This window comes from Triticum dicoccoides, chromosome 5A (genome assembly GCF_002162155.2).
Source record: "Triticum dicoccoides isolate Atlit2015 ecotype Zavitan chromosome 5A, WEW_v2.0, whole genome shotgun sequence".
NCBI classification, from domain to species: Eukaryota; Viridiplantae; Streptophyta; class Magnoliopsida; order Poales; family Poaceae; genus Triticum; species Triticum dicoccoides.
Genome location: NC_041388.1, coordinates 252,970,820 through 252,992,748, shown reverse-complemented (window position 1 = coordinate 252,992,748; position 21,929 = coordinate 252,970,820). Strand labels below are relative to the sequence as shown.

The 21,929-nt window shown below is 47.4% G+C and overlaps 2 protein-coding genes across 2 annotated transcripts; one reads left to right on the top strand and one right to left on the bottom strand.

The window, feature by feature from the left end:
• The first annotated feature begins 7,935 nt into the window (after positions 1–7,935).
• On the top strand, positions 7,936–14,336 carry LOC119300849 (probable calcium-transporting ATPase 8, plasma membrane-type). Its single transcript, XM_037577737.1, has 7 exons — positions 7,936–8,456; positions 10,511–10,565; positions 10,655–12,594; positions 12,670–12,828; positions 13,114–13,285; positions 13,380–13,678; positions 13,774–14,336. Exons 1-7 carry the CDS (start codon positions 8,277–8,279, stop codon positions 14,077–14,079), a joined length of 3,111 nt encoding a protein of 1,036 aa, XP_037433634.1. The 5' UTR covers positions 7,936–8,276; the 3' UTR covers positions 14,080–14,336.
• A 65-nt stretch (positions 14,337–14,401) lies between these two features.
• On the bottom strand, positions 14,402–17,738 carry LOC119300851 (calcium-binding protein CBP-like). Its single transcript, XM_037577738.1, has 5 exons — positions 16,933–17,738; positions 15,536–15,582; positions 15,250–15,425; positions 14,833–14,851; positions 14,402–14,743 (listed from the first exon to the last, which is right to left on the bottom strand). The coding sequence occupies exons 1-5, from the start codon at positions 17,585–17,587 to the stop codon at positions 14,639–14,641; spliced, it is 1,002 nt and encodes a 333-aa protein (XP_037433635.1). The 5' UTR covers positions 17,588–17,738; the 3' UTR covers positions 14,402–14,638.
• Positions 17,739–21,929: the final 4,191 nt, after the last annotated feature.

Sequence of the window (21,929 nt, the reverse complement as noted above, 5' to 3'; positions counted from 1 at the left end):
TGCTATGGTTAGGTTTACCTTAATTTTTCTTTCGTAGTTGCGGATGCTTGCGAGGGGGGTTAATCATAAGTGGGATGCTTGTCCAAGGAAGGGCAGTACCCAAGAACCGGTCCACCCACATATCAAATTATCAAAGCAATGAACGCGAATCATATGAGCATGATGAAAACTAGCTTGACGATAATTCTCATGTGTCCTCGGGAGTGCTTTCCTTTATATAAGAGTTTGTCCAGGCTTGTCCTTTGCTACAAAAAAGATTGGGCCACCTTGCTGCACCTTGTTTACTTTTGTTACTCGTTACCCGGTACGAATTACCTTATCACAAAACTAACTGTTACCGATAATTTCAGTGCTTGCAGAGAATACCTTACTGAAAACTGCTTGCCATTTCCTTCTGCTCCTTGTTGGGTTCGACACTCTTACTTATTGAAAGGACTACAATAGATCCCCTATACTTGTGGGTCATCAGCGCTTTCCACGCCCGCGCCCATCGACCTCAACGTCACACCAGTGGTCAGTGGCTCGTCATCCGGAGGGGCGAGGAAATACGCGCGGCACATGCCAGCCGACGTGCTGTTGGGTGCACGCAACCTGTTCGACGGAATGCCGGCCGGCTACGATCCCGAAGAGACACAAAGCCAGGACAGTCGAGGGCCGCTCTGAAGGAAATATGCCCTAGAGGCAATAATAAAGTTGTTATTTATATTTCCTTATATCATGATAAATGTTTATTATTCATGCTAGAATTGTATTAACCGGAAACTTGATACATGTGTGAATACATAGACAAAACAAAGTGTCCCTAGTATGCCTCTACTTGACTAGCTTGTTAATCAAAGATGGTTAAGTTTCCTAACCATAGACATGTGTTGTCATTTGATGAACGGGATCACATCATTAGAGAATGATGTGATGGACAAGACCCACCCGTTAGATTAGCATAATGATCGTTAAGTTTTATTGCTATTGCTTTCTTCATGGCTTATACATATTCCTCTACCTATGAGATTATGCAACTCTCAAATACCGGAGGAACACCTTGTGTGCTATCAAACGTCACAATGTAACTGGGTGATTATAAAGATGCTCTACAGGTGTCTCCGAAGGTGTTTGTTGGGTTGTCATAGATCAAGATTAGGATTTGTCACTCCGAGTATCGGAGAGGTATCTCTGGGCCCTCTCAGTAATGCACATCACTATAAGCCTTGCAAGCAATGTGACTAATGAGTTAGTTACGGGATGATGCATTACAGAACGAGTAAAGAGACTTGCCAGTAACGAGATTGAACTAGGTATGACGATACCGACGATCGAATCTCACGCAAGTAACATACCGATGACAAAGGGAATAACGTAAGTTGTTATTGTGGTTTAACCGATAAAGATCTTCGTAGAATATGTAGAATCCAATATGAGCATCCAGGTTCCGCTATTGGTTATTGGCCGGAGATGTGTCTCAGTCATGTCTACATAGTTCTCGAACCCGTAGGGTCCACACGCTTAAGGTTCGATGACGGTTTGTATTATGAGTTATGTGTTTTGGTGACCGAAGTTTGTTCGGAGTCCCGGATGAGATCACGGACATGACAAGGAGTCTCGAAATGCTCAAGAGGTAAAGATTCATATATTGGAAGGTAGTATTCGGACATCGGAAAGGCTTCGAGTGGTTCGGGTATTTTAACGGAGTACCGAGGGGTTACCGGAACCCCTCGGGAAATTATTGGGCCAACATGGGCCTTAGTGGAGAGAGAGGGGAGCCCGCAAGGGGTGGCCGCCCCCCCCCCCATAGGAGTCCGAATTGGACTAGGGGAGGGGGCGGCGCCCCCCTTTCCCTCTCCCTCTCCCTCTCCTTCCTTTTTCCCTCCAGTAAGAAAGGAAAAAAGGGGGGCCGAATCCTACTAGGAGTGGAGTCCTAGTAGGACTCCCCCCCATGGAACGCGCCTCCTAGCCGGCCGCCGCCTTCCCTCCTTTATATACGGGGGCAGGGGCACCCCATAGGACATCAATTGTTCTCTTAGCCATGTGCGGTGCCCCCCTCCACAGTTTACTCCTCCGGTCATAGTGTCATAGTGCTTAGGCGAAGCCCTGCGCGGATCACATCACCATCACCGTCACCACACCGTCATGCTGACGAAACTCTCCCTCGACTCTCTGCTGGATCAAGAGTTCGAGGGACGTCATCGAGCTGAACGTGTGCTGAACTCGGAGGTGTCGTACGTTCGGTACTAGATCGGTTGGATCGTGAAGACGTTCGACTACATCACCCGCGTTAACCTAATGCTTCCACTTTCGGTCTACAAGGGTACGTGGACACACTCTCCCCCTCTCGTTGCTATGCATCTCCTAGATAGATCTTGCGTGATCGTAGGAAATTATTTGAAATTGCATGCTACGTTCCCCAACACGTTCACGCTATCCACCTTTGATCAAAATCAGGTCGCCTTCATGCATGATCAGGTCGGCCTCGACCTGGATGGCTTCCCGCTCGATCACGAGTTTCCGAAGGACTACGGACAAGAGGGAGAGGATGACTTGGACATCGAAGGGGAGCCTTTGTTCAAGGACGAGCTTGCCAACCAAGCCGTCGGGGCGAAGCGGAACCGCAAGAGCAAGCGGACGAAGCCATACACGGCGGTCGAGGACAAGCTCCTTTCTAAGTGTTGGAGGGACATTGGGCAAGACCCCAAGGTCGGCGCCGAACAAAAGGCATCAACCTTTTGGATTTGTGTCCACCATGAGTTAAATGAGCGCAAGAAGTTTCCGCCGTACCAAATGCAAAGCATGTACGGGTGGGTGTCTATTTCGAAGCGATGGAGGGTGATCCAACAAGAATGCAACAAGTTTTGTGACACTATTGAGAGCATCAAGGCACGCCCCGTGAGCGGCATCGGCATGCAAGACATGGTATGCTAGCAAGCGGCCCTCTTTTGTGTCATTTCGTTTATGCTTGCATGTCCATTTCTATATCCATTTGCCAATATGCTTGCATGCAATTCATCTGTAGGCATTCCAAGCTTTGGAGGTATTCAATCCAACACGATGGCAAGTGCTTCAACCTCTCCCATTGTTGGAGGGTCATCAAAGACGAGGAGAAGTTCAAGGCGCAATATGCCGCCCTCAAGTCGCGTGGGGGGAAGAAGGCCGTGAAGGAGGAAGATGGCGAGAAGCCACAACTGAGGGGGAAGACCAACTTCAAGAAGTAGGACAAGCGGGATGCGGCGTTGAATGCCTTGACCGCAAGTGTGGAGGGCATGATGACCAAGGACTCGAGGAAGGAGGAGCGCCGACGATACAAGGAAGAACAAATGAACGCCTTCATGAAGATCCAAAGAAGGAGGCTTGACATGGAGGCGGAGAAGAAAGCCAAGATGCTTGAGATGGAGACGGAGAAGCAAACCAAAAAGCTAGAGATCGAGGCCGCCAACGCCAAGACCAAGGCGAAAGAAGTGGGTCTTGCGAGCATGATGATGGGGTGGAGATCATGAAGGTGGATCTCAACACCGTGTCGCCAGGGAAGAGGCCATGGTTCGAGAAGATGCAGGAGACATGTTCAAGTTTGACGACGAGTGATCTATGGCGGCGAGCGTCATCCTTTTTTGTATGCCGGCAAGTGTGCTGGCATGACCAGTCCACGGTGGCGTGGTCGAACTCTCCCGCCCTTTTTTTATGTGCTGGTATGTGTGCCGGCCGCTGGCAAATGCGCCAGCTGAACTGCGTGCTGTTTTTTCTAAAGCTGGCATTGTATTCCGGCGCTGTCATGGTGCTGGCATGAACTTTGGGCGATGACATGACCGCTGACATGATCTATGGCTATGGGCCTTTTTCAAAATCTGTGTGTGAACATGAAATGGATCACCGCCGTTGGATGCATTGCCGACCTAAATCTTAAAAAGGGTGGATGTCGAGCGGGCGGCCGATCCAAACCAACAAAAAACGGACAAATCTATCATCCGTTTGAATCGACGCGTTGAAGTTGCTCTAAGAGAAACAAACGAATACGAACATGGAGAAATAAGGCCTGACCCACCATTGTCCAGGGACGCATCAACACACATACATAGAGCCAAATCTGTAAAGTCCCATTGTTGATGCAGAGCGAATCAACCCCGGAGTCTCGCTGCCGGACTTTGTCATCAGACCGGCCGGTGGCCAAACCGTTCCTCTTGCCGCCGAACCGGACCGACTCCGTGTTTACCGATCGGTGCTCTCCTTTTCTGACCATGCCCCAGCTCGTCTACTGCGACCGCACCGTATCGCTGCTGTCCACTACCGGACGGAGAATTCTGTCTTTCGAGGCCAACTTCACTGCACGACCCTATTAGATCCATCCCTGTCTGTTTGGGGTAAAACAAATAAATGAGGCTGCCCAGCGCGCAGGAGCAAACGGATTTTTGTCCGTTTTGTGTCCGCTTTTGATGCATTCGCGGCCCAAGTTTGCGCTGTTTTTGAGGTGAAATGGACACCACGCGGACGCGTGGGCCATCTGCGCGTGTCCTTCCCTGGCCCGCCCGTCGGTGACACAGGGCGGGCCTTTTTCTATCCGCCCCCTCCCTCCCTCCGGCCGCACCCCCCTCCACTCTTCCCCTCGCTGTCGCCGTTGCCGCCGCTACAACAGTTCGGACACGCGCTCGCCCAACCCCTTCCCCTCGGCGCCGCCGAGCTACCCAACCACGACCACCTGGTTTGCGCACCCGCCGGCCGAATTTGGGGCAGATCCGGTCGGTCTTGAGCTCGCCGGGCTGTGGGAGGCCGGGCCGCGCCATGGACTGGCTAGGCACCTCGCCGGATGGCCCTGGCAGGGCCGCAAGGCCACATGCAGGCAGTGGCTCCTCCTCTAGCTGCTCGGATCTGCACCGTCGGTGATCCACCGGCAGATACACGAATGGCGGTCGGCCGGGCTCGGTGCTTGCCCAAAAGCTCGCCGGCGCACCGTTGCCACTCATTAAGTGCGACCACTGACCGAGGATGGTCGTGCGCCGCGTGTCTACAACGCCGGAACATCTCGGATGAGTGTTCATCAAGTGCTTAAACGATGGGGTATGTGCTCTTTTTAGTTTCGGTTTGTGCTCTATTTTAACTAATTGTGCTAACTATAAATTTTATCGTGTAGCACGGATGTAAGTTTTGGTATTGGGAAGAAGAGTACATCGATATATTGATAAAGCAAAATTTAGTACATGTTCGTGCACTTTTAGCTACCATAGAGGCTGTAGATGAGACAAGTGCACTTGTTGCTAGATTAGAGGCTAGACACGAGACTAGATGTAAGGAAGCAACATTTATATCTGGCTTGAAGAAAAAAGGAGGATGGGAGATCGAGCCTTCTCCATAGATCAACAATGAGTGCATCGAGAAGGCCCTAACCAACTCAAGGAAGCAGTTATGGAAGTGGGGTATCTTCTAAAATGTATTTTTGTTGTTCTTATTTTTTTTGTCTTACTTTACTAGTCAAAATATGATGATGTAATTTTCATGTACTGAAAATAAATGATGAAAAAAAGTTAATGAGTTACAAAGAAAAATGTACGCGGACAGGATGCAGCCGGGATGCATCCGCGCGCTGGATGCACGGCCACTGCATCTCAGAACAGACCCGGACACGATTCCATTGCCCTACTCAAACGGACAGAATCCGGATAAAACGGACGTCCGGTTGGGATCGCGCGCTGAAGTTGGCGTGAGGAAACGTCTTCGCCGGCTACTTTTTGCACACAAAAAAAGGAATAGATTAGGCCGGTCGTCCTGCCACTGTTGGGGACACCGACGCTCCACGTACTGCACGACAAGTACGTGGGCGTGCGTGCTCCCGTTTCGACCCGCACGCCAGTTGGACGGACAGGCGGACGCTCCCAAGGTGCCAGATTTGTAGTACTGGTACTACCCTGGCACGACCGTTTTTAAATGGAGACCTGGTCGCTGGCCCTTGGCTAGCGGACGGGCGAAACAGCGCCGCCCCACGACCACGAGACCACGAGGCCACGACCCCCGCACCGTCGCGCACGCGAAAGTCCACACGCGGATCCATCCCGGAACGCACGTCACGTGGGGCCAATCAACCATGCCCATGTGTTTTTTTAGGCCTCTCCTCCTCCGTACCAAAGAAAAAGTCGGCTTCTTTTTCCTGTTGGGAAAAGTATGACGCGTAGCACGCGGTATCACACGTAGATAAAAAGTCCACGAATTCCCCTAAAAAAAATAGTCCACGAATTTCATAAAAGTAATCACAAGAACCAAGCTGCTCGTATATATTTGGGGAATTGATTAAAATTGCCCGACTAATTACTGTGGACACTTCCGCCTCCTATGCTTTTTTTTAACACAGTACAAACGCAAGCGTTCATATACACATGTTGGCTCGCTCCGCTTCCTATGCTTGCCACGTGCCCATGGTCCATGGTTTAAAAAACCGGGCCGGAGTCCAAAACAAAAAACACGGAACCGGCGCCATTGCCACTTTTTAAGCTAAAAAGACCGACCTACAATTAGACCGATAAAAACTATGTAACCCGAACATTTTTTGCATGAATTGAAAGTATAAAACCGGCGGTTGAATCAATGCCACACACAATAAATTTATAAATAACTTGCGTTGAAGGGGATTCAAACTTAGGATGCTTGATATAGGCGCGTAAGTTGCAACTTCGGCCTAGTAACTAGTTAGATTTAAGTAAATGATTGTATTACAAATTGATTATGATATAGAAAGCTGACATCGAACTGGTGAACCAGCGGTCCTACCAGTAAAGACCTAGACCGACGGCCTTGCCGATTTGGTCATCGATTTGGGTTTTTTAATCTACGCCATGATCCCTACATGTTGCCCACCTTGCATCCCATTATATCAGTCGGTCTTTTTCATTCAAATTGACCTGCTCTAAATATCTTCTCCTTCCTTCCAACTGCCACCTTCCTCACACGAGTTGCTCTTTCCCGTAAGCCTCTTCCTCTCTGTCCCTACCTTTCCCTACGAAAAGCTCACCATGGCGATGCCCATGGACTGATGCGAGCCCCCCACCCCCGATGGCCGCCTAGTTGATGTTGTGATCGACGATGATGGATGATGCAAGCCGGGGAAGTGGCCCCACCATGAGCCCATCGATGCTACAAGGATGATGGCCATCGTGGCTGATGCCGCGAGTGATGATGCAAATTGTGCAAGCCGGTGAGTCTTTAGCCCACTAGAACCAGTGCCCTTTGTACACTGATCTCGACGTTCACAACAACGCGTGTATTACTTGCCGCTCTTCGCAACAATGCGAGTTGCTGTAAAGAATAGTGGGGCAGAGTGGTTGTTGCTGCGAGTATGGACTCATCGGATGACGGTGCTGTGAGAGTGAGCTATGCCAGACAGTGGTGCTTCAAGGATATCTTGGTGTTGCTGCAAGTGTCCCGCGAGCAGTGTTGTTACGGTGCCCGACAATGCTGCGAGCGGCGGTGGCTTGCCGCGATGCCTGTGCGACTATTGCGAGCGGGAACCAAAATGATGCTGCAACGAGAGCGGCGGTGCCGCGAGACGGCGACGAATGTTGTGAGCTGGACGAGAGGTGATGCGAGGAATGTTGCGAGCGGCAAGATGAGATAAACATCGCTGCTTTACGTGATCGAAGGCGCGGATAAGTAATACTCCCTCTGTAAACTAATACGCTCTTATATTAGTTTACGGAGGGAGTACTAACATCCGTCACATCCGACGGTTTGGGAGGCGACTGATTTTTCCTCCCTGCAGCGGGAGCCACCCATATATTTGAACAGAAGTTTTTTTTTGAAAGTTATTTGAACAGAAGTTGAACCACTAGTGGGCAACCCGGGTTTGATTCGGCGTGGCCACGCAAGTGGAACGAACCATCTGCCGTACAAATGGGCGATGGGGACCCAAACGCCTTGGCTTTCAAAAGGGGGAGAAAGTAACAGAAGAGGCCGAAGTAATAAGGAAAGACATAAAGGCGGCGATCGCCGCCCCCATGTTCGTCCCTCCATTTTCTCCATAGAAATAGAAATAGCCACCCAACCCAAGTATAAAAGAAATGTAAACGAGCAGGTCAGGGTTTTTCAAATCTTTCATATCCTTCCTCCCTGAATCTGCGATCCGAGTGTGAATAAACAAGGGCGGCAGACCTGCCATTCGCTCCTTTGTTTCTTTAGTATATTAGCAGTACTCCTCGAACCCATCGCGGCGGAGGCAGGGGCAAGTGGTGGTGCTCACGAACACCCGCCCCATCCGCCAGCCCTCCCTATCTCGCTCCGCTCCGGCCGAGTGAGCGCGTGCAGGTGCAGCCATGGAGCAGTACCTGCTGGACAACTTCGACCTGCCGGCCAAGAACCCCTCCGAGGAGGCGCAGCGGCGGTGGCGCTCCGCCGTCGGGAGTCTCGTCGTCAAGAACCGCCGCCGCCGCTTCCGCCACGTGCCCGACCTCGACCAGCGTCACCAGGACCACGCCAAGCGCCGCTCCGTCCAGGTACGACGACTGCTCGCTTCACTTTGTCCCATAACCTGGCAGTATGACTTGCTTGCTTGCGGCTTGAACCACGCATCATCTCTCCCCTGCATCTCAACATCTCTTACTACTCCTATTTCTTTCCACCGTTTCAAATCTCGGTGACCGATCGGTTGTTTTCTGCACTACAGTTTCTTCAAAGTATTTATCTATCTATGGGAATGGCCCAAGAACAGTTGCCTGATCGATTGCTGCCTGCGATCCATTCTTGTTTCTTGCCATCAGATCGCTTTCCAAAATTACTAATAGTTTAATCTGCATTTCCGTACTGCAACGCACCATTGACTCTGTCGCAAACGAAGACTTAGAGAGAGAGAGAGATCCTGCGGTTATGGCAAGCCTGTTTGGTGGTGGCCTGGTGGGCACCATGCGTCCGTGTCGTGTTGACTTGACCCCCTAGTCCGGCCATGGAGGAGGAGGAGAGGGCGGAGGGACCGCCCAATGATCTCCCTTCCCTGGGCGGCCAAGCTGATGGCGACCGTCCCTCCCTCCCTCCACGAAGTTTCCGCGAAGCAGCCTGGAGGAGTCCAAAAGGCGAGCCTCATCGCCATCTCCTGTCGATGAGGGCCCTCTTCCCTTCTTGTCACCATCTCGTGCAAGCACCGAATTGAAGAGCACATCCTATCTTATCCAGCATTTACACCGGCTTCACTGTTTTCTTTTCTTTTTTGCTTTGAGAATCTAGCATCATGTCCTGAGTTCATACATCGCTCCATAACCAACCCCACCCTAGCTGGTTTGCAGTTTTTAAACTTGTAAACACCATACCTGGATGGGCAACGAATAAAATATTCAAGAGGGTGTATTTGGGAAAGGAGTACTACGAGGGAAGCACGACAAGCTAAATGACTCCATGCCTCCGTGAAACTGCAAAAGCGTCTTAGGGCATGTACAATGCATAGCCTTATGGTGATGCCTCGCATGCCATGTAGGATCAGATATGAGTAAAGTAGGTTCGGATAGGGAAGCGGGATCCTCTCCAGAAGGCGGGTGCTTGGAGAGAAAAAGTGTGGTCCGGGGTCAAAAGCTGAAAAGGTTAGAGTGAAAAGTAGAGATGCATGTGTACTAAAGTCTTTATTTTCTATTTCTTAATGAGACCTACTAATGATAGCTTGCATTGGAGAGAAAAAATAAATGTAAATGTCTCAAACTACTTTTTGTCATGGGGCATCTGTATTCATATGCCACCATTGTATACTTAGGAACAGGGGTAGTATGTACTAGGCCGGTAAACACCGGGAAGTAAAACATCAAGACAGAAAGAACAACATCAACGTCTTGAACAAAGACCATCTAAAACCATTCATCATCATCAAAGTCAAAGGAATGGCGTTCTTATGTTTTGACCATATTATCATGCACTAGGTGGTTGCTAGAGGAGAGCTATTTGAAATTAGCTGACGATGGATACTTGATTAAGACATATGAATGAAAGGATGGTTGGTTGATATAATTTAAACATGTACAATCATAAAGGTGGAGGGCCTGTGTGTCATGCACTCCTATGCTGGATCTGGACTGCCTTTTGACAATAGGCACATGCATTCTAAACCATGTAACTACAAAGTTGGGAATCTTTCTAGTCAATAGGCGGCTTGGTTTCCACTTCCCAGAGATGGAGAATAATTTAGGCAGAGATTACTGAATCTTTTGGCGGGCTACTTTTTCTTAGAGACCATCAAGTCTTGAAAGAAGTTCATTTCTTATGCCAATCAGCCTGCCAACTACTTTGGTTGTCTAATTCTTCTTCGAGATGCTTGGCATTCTTTTTCAAACCCAGATGCTTCGCGATTATTTGTCTTGGCAAATAGTCTTGATGTGGATGTAACTCCTTTGTTTAACAGGTGAACTTAAACCATTTTTTCACAATGTTGACAGGAAAATTGCAGGCTCACATTCAGTCAATCAGTTTATCTGCTTTCTTCTACACTTTGTGATTGTATCTTGCCATTGCAAGAAAATAACCTAACTTTTGTATGTAAAAACGTTTCCCTTGTTCGTGTTCTCTTTTCCAGGAAAAAATTCGGGTTGCCCTCTATGTGCAGCAGGCTGCAATCACTTTCATTGGTGGTATAAATCTACCTGATAACCTTTTATGTTATCGTTCCTTGTGTTGCACCAGTAACTCTACTTGACTTGTGTACCTTTCTATGCTCAAGGCGCCAAGAAGAATGAGTACCAGCTAACAGATTATATAATCAAAGCTGGGTTTTCCATCAATCCCGAAGAACTGGCATCAATAACAAGCAAGCATGACTTGAAAGCTTTAAAGATGCATGGTGGGGTAGATGGGATATCCAAAAAAGTTCGCACAACATTCGACCGTGGTGTATGTGCTACTGACTTGGATACAAGACAAAGCATATATGGTGTCAATCGCTACGCTGAAAAGCCTTCAAGAAGTTTCTGGATGTTTGTTTGGGATGCATTGCAAGACACGACTCTTATCATTCTGATGGTATGTGCTTTGTTATCTGTTGTAGTTGGCCTGGCATCTGAAGGTTGGCCCAAGGGCATGTATGATGGCTTGGGGATAATACTCAGCATTCTCTTAGTTGTGATGGTTACTGCTGCCAGTGACTATAAGCAATCGCTCCAGTTTAAGGAGCTAGATAATGAAAAGAAAAACATATTTATCCATGTAACCAGAGATGGCGGTCGACAGAAGATCTCGATATTTGACTTGGTAGTTGGTGATATTGTGCATTTATCAATTGGGGACCAAGTGCCTGCTGATGGACTGTTTATACATGGGTACTCCCTTCTGATTGATGAATCCAGCTTATCAGGTGAGAGTGAGCCAGTGTATACTTCTCAAGATAAACCATTCATATTGGCAGGAACTAAAGTGCAAGATGGTTCTGCTAAGATGATAGTAACAGCTGTCGGTATGCGCACTGAATGGGGAAGGCTGATGAGCACTTTGAGTGAGGGAGGAGAGGATGAGACACCATTGCAGGTTAAGCTAAATGGAGTTGCGACCATCATAGGAAAGATTGGCCTGGTATTTGCCACATTAACATTTGTAGTCCTGATGACTAGATTCCTTATTGACAAAGGTTTGACAGTTGGTTTGTCCAACTGGTATTCAACTGATGCCTTGACTATAGTGAACTACTTTGCAACAGCGGTCACTATTATTGTTGTTGCTGTTCCCGAAGGGTTGCCGTTGGCTGTTACTTTGAGCCTTGCATTTGCAATGAAGAAGCTAATGAATGACAAAGCGCTTGTTAGACACCTTGCAGCATGTGAAACAATGGGATCTGCTGGTACCATATGCACAGACAAGACAGGAACTTTGACTACTAACCATATGGTGGTTGACAAAATCTGGATAGCCGAGGTTTCAAAGTCGGTTACAAGTAACAGTAGTTTGGAAGAACTGAATTCTGCGATTTCTTCAAGCGCATGGAGCCTACTTTTGCAGGGCATTTTTGAGAACACTAGTGCAGAGGTTGTCAAAGGAAATGATGATAAACAAACTGTTTTGGGCACTCCAACAGAAATAGCAATATTTGAATATGGCTTGAGCTTGCAAGGATATCGTGATGCTGAGGATAGGAGCTGCACCAAGGTTAAGGTTGAGCCTTTCAATTCGGTCAAGAAGAAGATGGCAGTATTGGTTTCTTTACCTGGTGGGGGACACCGTTGGTTTTGCAAAGGTGCATCAGAAATTATTGTTGAGATGTGTGACAAAGTGATTGATCAAGATGGAGATGTTATTCCCTTATCAGACGATCGGAGAAAGAACATCACGGATACTATCAACTCATTTGCTTCAGATGCTTTAAGGACATTGTGCTTAGCATTTAAGGATGTGGATGAATTTGATGAGAATGCAGATAGCCCTCCTAATGGTTTTACTCTGATAATCATATTTGGCATTAAGGATCCTGTGCGCCCTGGAGTGAAGGAAGCTGTTCAGAGCTGCATAACTGCTGGCATCATTGTGAGAATGGTGACTGGTGATAATATCAATACAGCTAAAGCTATTGCCAAAGAATGTGGCATATTGACTGATGATGGCATAGCAATAGAAGGACCAGATTTTCGTAACAAAAGCCCAGAAGAAATGAGGGACTTGATACCTAAGATTCAGGTTTATTTCGTCTTTCTTATTCTATTAAGTGCACTAAAAACCTTGAAAGATTAACATCTCATCAACCTTTGGCAGGTCATGGCCCGTTCGTTACCATTGGACAAACATTTGCTCGTGACAAACTTGAGAGGTATGTTCCAAGAGGTGGTTGCTGTGACAGGTGATGGTACAAATGATGCTCCTGCATTACACGAAGCAGATATTGGGCTTGCTATGGGCATTGCAGGCACAGAGGTACTATTTTCTTATGCAGTTTTGATCATATAGTATAGCATCAGTAGAAAATTGCAAAGTTAGATGCTTACGCTGAATATATTTTGATATTGATTCTGACAGAAGTAAGATAACAGAATGGCCGTTGGCAATGACAACCTATTTATTTACGTAACCTATAATTCTCTTTCGTCATCTGTGGTTGGAGTAATATTTTGCTCTCACGACAGAAATAAACGTCTAACAAATCCATCATCATTTCATTTTTCCATGAACATTGGTGACACTATCTTCGATTTTGTGCAGGTTGCGAAGGAGAGTGCTGATGTCATAGTACTTGACGACAACTTCACAACTATAATAAACGTCGCAAGGTGGGGTCGTGCGGTTTACATAAACATCCAGAAGTTCGTGCAGTTTCAGTTGACCGTGAACATTGTTGCTTTGGTGATCAACTTTGTCTCAGCGTGCATCACAGGTGTGACAGACATTATTGATGTATTCATTTGACATCTTGGTTTTTTCTTCATCGAATGGCTCATGGTATTCATGTTCTCATTCTTACATCGCAGGGAGTGCTCCTCTCACTGCTGTGCAGCTGCTGTGGGTGAACATGATTATGGACACATTAGGGGCTTTAGCTCTGGCAACTGAGCCTCCAAATGATGAAATGATGAAGAGGCCGCCTACTGGGCGAGGGGAAAGCTTCATCACCAAGGTCATGTGGAGAAACATCATTGGGCAAAGTATATACCAGCTGGTTGTGCTTGGCGTTCTCATGTTCGCCGGGGAAAATCTTCTGAACATCAAGGGCCCAGATTCCAAGACCGTTCTCAACACGCTTATATTCAACTCCTTTGTGTTTTGCCAGGTGAGTGATGCATTGTGAAACACCTTGTAGTCATTTACATCCTTGTTCGAAACTGGCGAACTAATGTCAATGTACTTTCGACGATGTTGTGCTAGGTATTCAACGAAGTGAACAGCAGGGAAATGGAGAAGATCAACATTTTCCGCGGTCTCATTGGCAATTGGGTCTTCCTCGGGGTAATAAGCGTGACGGTGGTATTCCAGGTGGTGATCATCGAGTTTCTGGGCACTTTTGCAAGTACTGTTCCACTCAGCTGGCAATTCTGGTTGGTGAGCGTGGGTCTTGGATCCATCAGCTTGATTATTGGAGCTATCTTGAAGTGCATTCCGGTTAAATCGGGTGAGATCTCTGGAAGTCCGAATGGTTACAAGCCGCTCGCCAACGGCCCTGATGACATATAGCTGGAGGGTGATTTCAGGATGGATCCAGGTTGCATTTGCTATTTTGGCTCTGCTAATTTTCTTGAATTCATTTGTAGTGCAAGTGTGCCCTGCAAGATTGCTTTTTGGTGCTGCATTTGTTTGGAAGTCAACTCCGGCTTGAGAATCCTATTGCTGCATTTGGATTTATTTGCATTTGAATGCAGTGTAAGACTTTTTTTTGTCTACGATTTTAGCAGTAATATGCTAGCAAAAATAATAAAACAATTTCAGGTTAATTTAGGTTTGATTGGTGTAAACAAATTTTGAACTAAGCCTCATCAAAGGGAAATAAAATATGATCAGAACCCAATCTCACTGAAAATGACAACTTTCAGCGAAGAAAGAGAGCAAGCATATGCGGCAGCATTTTCAGAGTTCCAAACCATCCATAGGCAGTTTCCAGTCTCCAGGGTATCACCTTATCAGGAACGCAGCAACATCACTCGAATTCAGACAAACTACACCTCCGATGGAAAAACGTTTCGACACATGGAACAACACACTCAAAGCTCAGTCTTTGTATTGAACTGCGGAGTCATCATGCAATGATGAAAGGGAGCACAGTCAACATGAATGCCTCGTAACTGAAAGTTGCAGACCCGGAATAAGCTGTGTCCTTCTCCTTGAACTTCTCAGTCAGACCCTACAGAAGTATGAAACCAATTAGTGCGGTGAAGTACAGAACATTAATGTGTTTGTTTGTGTAGTATATACAATGATGATGGGAAATACCTTGACTGTAAGGCAACACCTGCATAGACAAACAAACAAACAAACAAACAAAAGAGTTAGGACTGTTATAAACCAAACTGAACTTATCAAAATGTATTTCACAAAACCAAGCAGAAATAGAGCCCAACAGATGGACAGCCATTTTTTTCATTTTTGAAGCTTCAGAACAGTTGGGCGCATCTTTAATTCATAAAACAGAAGAAACCAACTCAACAATTTGAGTTCATGACATAATAGAAGTGCCAGCAAGTTACAGACAATTGACTAATAATTGCACCATAGAGATATGTGATTCCACCATTATATGAACAAATAAAGTTGAAGTCCCTAGATGTTATCAGAGATTGGATATTATAAAAGCTTGTACTGTTTATCTGGAATAATTAGCCAAATTAAATTGAAGGAGAGTAATCTTACTCAATAAAGTTATCATATTCAACTGCTTTGGTCATGCCCCCAGTCTTGTCGAATTTAGACACGAGCAAGTCTAGCACAGTTGGAGAAACTGAATAACCCAGACTGAGAAGAGCATCACGCAGCTCCGATGCATCAATTTTACCACTTCGGTCACGGTCAAACCTCTCGAATATGGACTGCACAAAAACAATAGGAAATGGACAGGCATGGTTAGTAAGTATTTCATTAGATCAGCTGATTAGTCCGCACAAATAAGTAAAGAAAACTTGAAGCCATAGCCACTCACCCTCCAATTCTGAAGACTGTAAAAAACAGAAGTAAACTCCTTGGGCCCTGCAAGAATCAGAGGCACAAATTAAAAACTGAGAGAGGTCAACGAGAAAGAGCTGAAATAGATGGACAATGCTGAATTCGAAGTTTCAGCCCAAAAAAATCAGATCAATTCTACTACTGGAATGTGAAAGACGGTACTGATATTAGAGTTCAGATCGATCAAGTAGTTAAGAAGTAATTGTGGAAGCTCCACACAGAAAAGGAAAACACCCAAAGAAAAAAAACACGAGATAAGATTTTTCTAACTCAACAGGAATCTAAAAAAACTTGCTACCAAAATCAAGCGTAAAGGGAGAGCATCAGGCCACAAATTCAAACTGTGCCAAAGTTAGGTCAACTCTAAACCCCAGTTGACTTACATACCAAGTGGATCCATCCTGCAATAAATTGCCGACACATCGGAGTTTCATCGCAAACAGAAAAAAAAGGCTTGACGGGTAGGACAACATTTGCACAGGTCTAACTTGAAAGGCATCCCAAGATAAATTAAACTTTCACTTAGATGTTATACATAATATATATTTTTCTCAGGGATTCCTACTGGTCCTTTTTAATCAACATCCATTTTTTTTACTACTGGCAGCATAATATGCAGTAGCTCATACTATTTCAAGTGTCATCGGATATAAGTATCATCTGGTAATGATTCTTAATAGTATTTTATTCTTCATATGCATGCTGGTGAAGTCTAAACACCATAGCCACGGAGAAAATATTTTCAAATCTAGTAGTCTATAAACTATTATGAATATATGTATACGTTAAGAGTTTGAGTAAAGGCCAAAGCAGTGACTGCAAACTTGTTAGTGTTACAACTAGAACATCGGCTATCACACAAAATACATATCGAATTTATGAACAAGAAGTGCTCATTCTATCTTGCATACAAGACCAGCCTTTTGATGCCACATGATAGCTTGTTGCCTAGAGTGTAGTGTTGTGCCCTTATATCACCATAAAATAGCATTCCCATGATGAACAAGGTTAAACAGGATATAGGGAATTTACTGTCTCAAATAGCATGTAGAGAATTCACATTTCACAGGAACTTGTATTAGGAAATGCAGCTCTCTTTTTTCTTAAGGGAAGGAAATGATTGTGGTTTTCCTTGTGATAAACTCAATCATTGATTTCCCAGAAGGAGCCTCATTATTTGATCAAACTGTATCAAACAGCAGGGCACATGCTCACAGACTGAAATACCAGACGAGCCCAAGTTGTGCACTGTTGTACCGAAATCTTTCTCCACAGGAAAAAAAAAACAATAATAGTCGCAAGATCGCAGCTACACGGAAAGCGGAGGGGGTGCTAGAATGGAAGAAGGATGCGCGTAGAGGGGAGTGTGATTACCGATCCTGCGGACGTTGGTGTTGGTGAAGAGGTACATGAGGAGGTGGACGGTGCGGAGGCTGAAGCTCTGGTTGTAGCCGGAGAGCGCGGACTGCAGCTCCTTGTCGTCGATGGTCCCGCTGCCGTCGCGGTCGGCGGCCTGGAAGCAGGCCACCACGTTGGGGTCCGTCCCCGGCGGGAACGCCGACGGCACGAGCGCGGCGAACGGGCTCCCGTAGCCGCCAGCGGCCCCATACGGCGCTGCCGCGGGGGGCGGGGCCCCGTAGGGCGCCGACGAGGGAGGCGGGGCGCCGTAGGACTGGCCCGCGGGCGGAGCACCGTAGCCTCCGCCGCCGCCGTAGGACTGGGGCTGGCCGGCGGGCGGGGCCCCGTAGCCGCCGCCGCCGTAGGACTGGGGCTGGGAGGAGGGCGGGGCCCCGTAACCGCCCCCGTAGGACTGGGGCTGGGACGAGGGCGGGGCCCCGTAGCCGCCTCCGCCGCCGCTGGCGCCGTAGGTCTGGGGCGGGGAGGCGTAGTAGGGGGAGGAGGCCTTGCCTTCCTTGGGGGGCTTGTCGCCGTAGGGCGGGGCCGAGGGGGCGGGGGAGGAGCCGTAGGGCGGAGGGGCCCCGTAGCCTCCTCCTCCTCCTGCGGCGCCGCCGTAGGGGTAGCCGGACATGGCCGGTCGATCGCGCGACGGCGGGGCTCGGGGAATTGGGTGGGTGCGGGGAATCGCGGCGAGGTGGTATTCCTTGGGGAAGCTTTTCGAACGGTGAAGGCTGGCTGGCTGGCAGCAGGTGCGGGTCGCACCAGTTTTTATGCGATGAGGATGGGGGATCGGGGCAGCGGGCAGCGTGGATTTGGTGACTCTCGACAAGTCACCACGCGCAGGCCATGCGTATCTTGGATTGCGTGACCGCGGCGCCAGGCGCGTCGTCCCTGACACGTTCCGGTAAGTTTTTGTTTTTTTGGGCGGGTTGGGAAACACGTCCCGGGTTAAGTAACGTACAGTGGGCAGGCAGGAAGCGTCCAGGTGGGCAGGCACGCGGTTTCATTTCTTCTCGTCTTTCCTTCCTGGTGATCTGCCGGTACCAGGGGCTGCGAATTCAGACGGCCCGCTGTCTCTCTCGCCATGCTGGTGCTCCGACGTCTACGTGGGCAGCGGACGGATGGATATCCAACCAAGCCGCCGGCGAGAGAACACGAGGCCTAGTCGACAAGGAAAACAAAAACGTTGATGACCCGTCAAGTTGTCAAGTAGGAACCCAAAATACATGTCTCAATTTTGTACTAACTTTAATTTTAGTACAATGTCGTAATAAAGTCAAAGACACATTTTGGGATGGAAAGAGTAATTCAATTACTTTTTCAGAATTTTTTTTGTTTTATCTTTTTAGATACGTGTTCTCGATGTCAAAATCTTGATATCTATATCGCTCATATCTCTGTCATGGTGTGGTTACCATGGACGATATGACCATCACTTATGGTTTTTTCGTCCGACGGATCGTGGTTGTCGATCCGTTTGATTGTACTCCATTGCTTCGGCCTATCTCGGTGGCAGTGGCAATGCTGACCATGTCTTGTGTGTAGAGAGATGATAGGATACAACAGGCATATATTCACAGGCATCCAGTGCCAATATATAGATGTAGAGGGAGACCGTCACGTTCAAGACTAAAACCCTAAAGACTAGAGAATAGATGGACGGAGATCAAAGTACAAGTATATATGCATATACAGAGGGCGGCGCCAAGAATGCCGTCATGATAGTTGTTTCTTTATTGAGGCGAGGCACGACTGAAGGATGGGTGCTTGTCGGAGATGTTGGTGTAGTAGTGTCGTGAGGAGATTGGCGAGCATGCCGCAAGAAGAGTTGCGACGGGAGTGGATGCGGCATCAAAAGCGAAAACCGCTACAGTCAAGCAACGAACGCGGAAATCGGGTGCATGTCCACCAAAATGGAAGAGTAAGGTGGCTGTGAGAGTTTCTCGAGCAAGAGTTTGTGTGAGTGGAAGAAGATGAGCATCTTGCTGATGCGAAGGGAGGAGGGCACTAACGAGGACACCGTCGATCTGAGCGAGTTCCAGATTGCATTTTGGAAGTCTAGTCCGTCCGACTCGTCGAGTAGGAGCTGGAAACGGGTGAAATTCCTGGCATGAAAGAGGAGCTCGCCAATTTCATGGCGAGGGCGAGTGTTTGCGACAGGAGTGATGGCTACTACGCAACTTTATTCTTATAGACTCGTGTTAGGCCTCCAAGCGCAGAGTTTTGTAGGACAGTAGCAATTTTCCCTCAAGTGGATGACCTAAGGTTTATCAATCCGTGGGAGGTGTAGGATGAAGATGGACTCTCTCAAACAACCCTACAACCAAGTACAAGAAATCTCTTGTGTCCCCAACACACCCAATACAATGGCAAATTATATAGGTGCACTAGTTCGGCGAAGAGATCACTACTGCAGGATGCTGCTAACGGGACACTACGATCAGAGACCCTTCGAGAAACTGTGTGCGATGCAATAATCGCAAACGGTGTTGTATGAAAACCGTCAGAAATGTATAAAACATTTGCGATGAAGGATGCATCAAATACGGTTCAGGTTTTATTTGCGTGTGCGATGAAGGGCATACGGTTCAGTTCAATGAACTGTTTGCGATGAGGAGGAACAAAATAAACAGGAAGCCAGATGAAGGCCTGTGCGATACACATCATATGGTTCACTCGGACGAACTATTTGTGATTAGTCAACACAAAAGAAATGGTCAGCCAGATCAAGGCGATATACGGCATGCGGTTCACTCGGATGAACTGTTTGCGTTGAGGCATGAGAACATAAACGGTTCAAATGAACAAGATGTGTGTGATACGAGGCAATCAGGTATGTAATCGGAGATGTGTGCGAAGAACGATAACAACACGGACGATTACTGCTAACAAGCCGTGTGTGTGGTGAGCAAACGATTGCTGGTATACAATTGTGAGTGATTGATGAAAACATCACCGGCGGGTTCCATTGTTTAGTCCGTGTGCGATGTGATTTTCTTTGTCCGCACAACATCTATGCTCTGTCTACAGCATCAACATATATACTTAAAAAGACAGCATTGCATAACCAAATTAAGCATACAATTACACAAGTGACTACACACATAACATTTCCACACATCAAAGAAAGCAATTACATGCATACTAAAGTAGGAGAAACGAGGATCTAATCATCTACTTATTGTTGCGACGACGCTTGCCATTGCTCTGCTTCCGGCTGGATCCCTGGCCGTTTTGGGAAAGGAGAGACTTCCTCATGTCAACGATCCGCCTATACATGTCGTAGCTCGTGTATGCCTCCTTGGCCGCGTACACGACGTGAGCTTTGTCGAGTTTCTCCATCCAGGCCGAGTGCCAGGCACGCTTGTCCTTGTTGCACGAATCCTTCATGTCTCTGTAGTAGGGGTCGATGATGGCCTCGGCGAGGTGAACCAGTGAGTCCTTCTCATGCTCCTTGTTGCCCCAGATCTTGTATTGGCCCTAGATGTCGACAAGATTTTGGTAGGCGATGCCCGAATTCTCAAGCGCCTTTACATCGTTGGTGATGTCCACCGTAGCAAACATGTAGTGAGGGTTGTTAACAAACCTGGTAAAACGCTCGCAAGGCCTTGTGGCTAGGCAGTAGTGGTAGACGAGGACGTGGTGGCGCACGCATATCTGGGCGACGGCGACCTTGGGACGAGACCCGGCACGAGTGCAGGTGTACTCGAGGTCAAACCCGACCACCTTGTATTTCTCCGCGGCAAGCAACAACTCCATGATGTGGATGGAGTGCTCCACCCAGACCGGGTCGTTGGTGTACACCACCGAGAGGTCCATGAACCTTTTGTGGGTGTCCACCACGGCACGCATGGTGAACTGCTGCTCGTCGTCGGCAGCCGCTCGGAGCGCCATTGGAGCCGCGCAGGATACCCTCTAAGAACTTCTCGTGGTGGGTGTGCTTCTTGCAACGGTGGGGCGCGATCGAAAGGTTGAAGAGACACAAGGGTTAAATGGCCGCTGTAATAAATAGGGGCCGTCCGGCCTGTAATCGTCACGTCTTGTCGCATCATTCATAGCGGAGGATTCCTGAATCCAGTGCATGCTTGACAATACCGCACCCCAGGCGTGGTCAAAGTTACACAGAAGGGTGATGATGGAAACTCGAGTGCGATAATTAATTCTGCGCTCAACTGTGTGCAATATTGTCGAAGATCGCAGTCGAGTTAGCTATACAGATCGTGTGCTCTGAGATCGACAAGGTAAACTGATTCAAGAATGGTTAATAAAATCTAAGACCATTGCATATTTAGGTCAAAATAGTGCTAGCAATATACGAGTCTCATACGATGCCATTTCAATGATTGTACCACAAAACCTCGAAATGTTACAAGGTTCAAATTCCAAAGTTATATGGCTCAAATTCAAAGATTACAAGGTTCAAATTGATATTAGAAATGAAATTCAGCTCATCAGCTGCAAATGCTCGTGCTGATGCGTTGAACATGGATATCAGAGAGGTTCAAACTAATATCACCGCTTCTAAGTCTGGCTTCGAAACCTCACAATTTTTGCAAAGGGGTCAGCCACTGAGAAATCATGTATGGGGTTGACCTGATGACTTCCGATTACTCTGTCATCTGAAGTTCCAAAATGAAATTCAGCATTTTTGGAGCCTACTCCATTCTGCCGCACGCGCCGACGCTGATCAACAAACCATTCATTTTTGCGAAATAAATGTAGGGTAAACCTCATTTCCTTTAGCACCCTTGCTCTAAGAACAAAAAACCTGACGAATATAATCTCCGGTAAGGTCCCTCGGTAGGAGTTCAAAGTAATTTCTGAGAGATGCAGATCTAGGCATTCGACGTGATTGTTATATTGTATCACATTATCCATCACTGGGCCTAATCTTATTTGCAAAAGAAGAAAATGTGTTAGTGCCTACATGCAGTTTTGAACATTACTATAGGACTAGCTATTTGGTTTGCAGG

Bases quoted from the DNA above. Each gene is read 5' to 3' on its own strand.
- LOC119300849 (XM_037577737.1), top strand. From the start codon at position 8,277: ATGGAGCAGTACCTGCTGGACAACTTCGACCTGCCGGCCAAGAACCCC. The intron at 13,286-13,379 runs GTGTGACAGACA...CTTACATCGCAG, and splicing joins TGTCTCAGCGTGCATCACAG to GGAGTGCTCCTCTCACTGCT. The intron at 13,679-13,773 runs GTGAGTGATGCA...ATGTTGTGCTAG, and splicing joins ACTCCTTTGTGTTTTGCCAG to GTATTCAACGAAGTGAACAG.
- LOC119300851 (XM_037577738.1), bottom strand. From the start codon at position 17,587: ATGTCCGGCTACCCCTACGGCGGCGCCGCAGGAGGAGGAGGAGGCTAC. The intron at 15,583-16,932 runs GTAATCACACTC...TGATTCTTGCAG, and splicing joins CACCAACGTCCGCAGGATCG to GGCCCAAGGAGTTTACTTCT. The intron at 15,426-15,535 runs GTGAGTGGCTAT...GTTTTTGTGCAG, and splicing joins ACAGTCTTCAGAATTGGAGG to TCCATATTCGAGAGGTTTGA.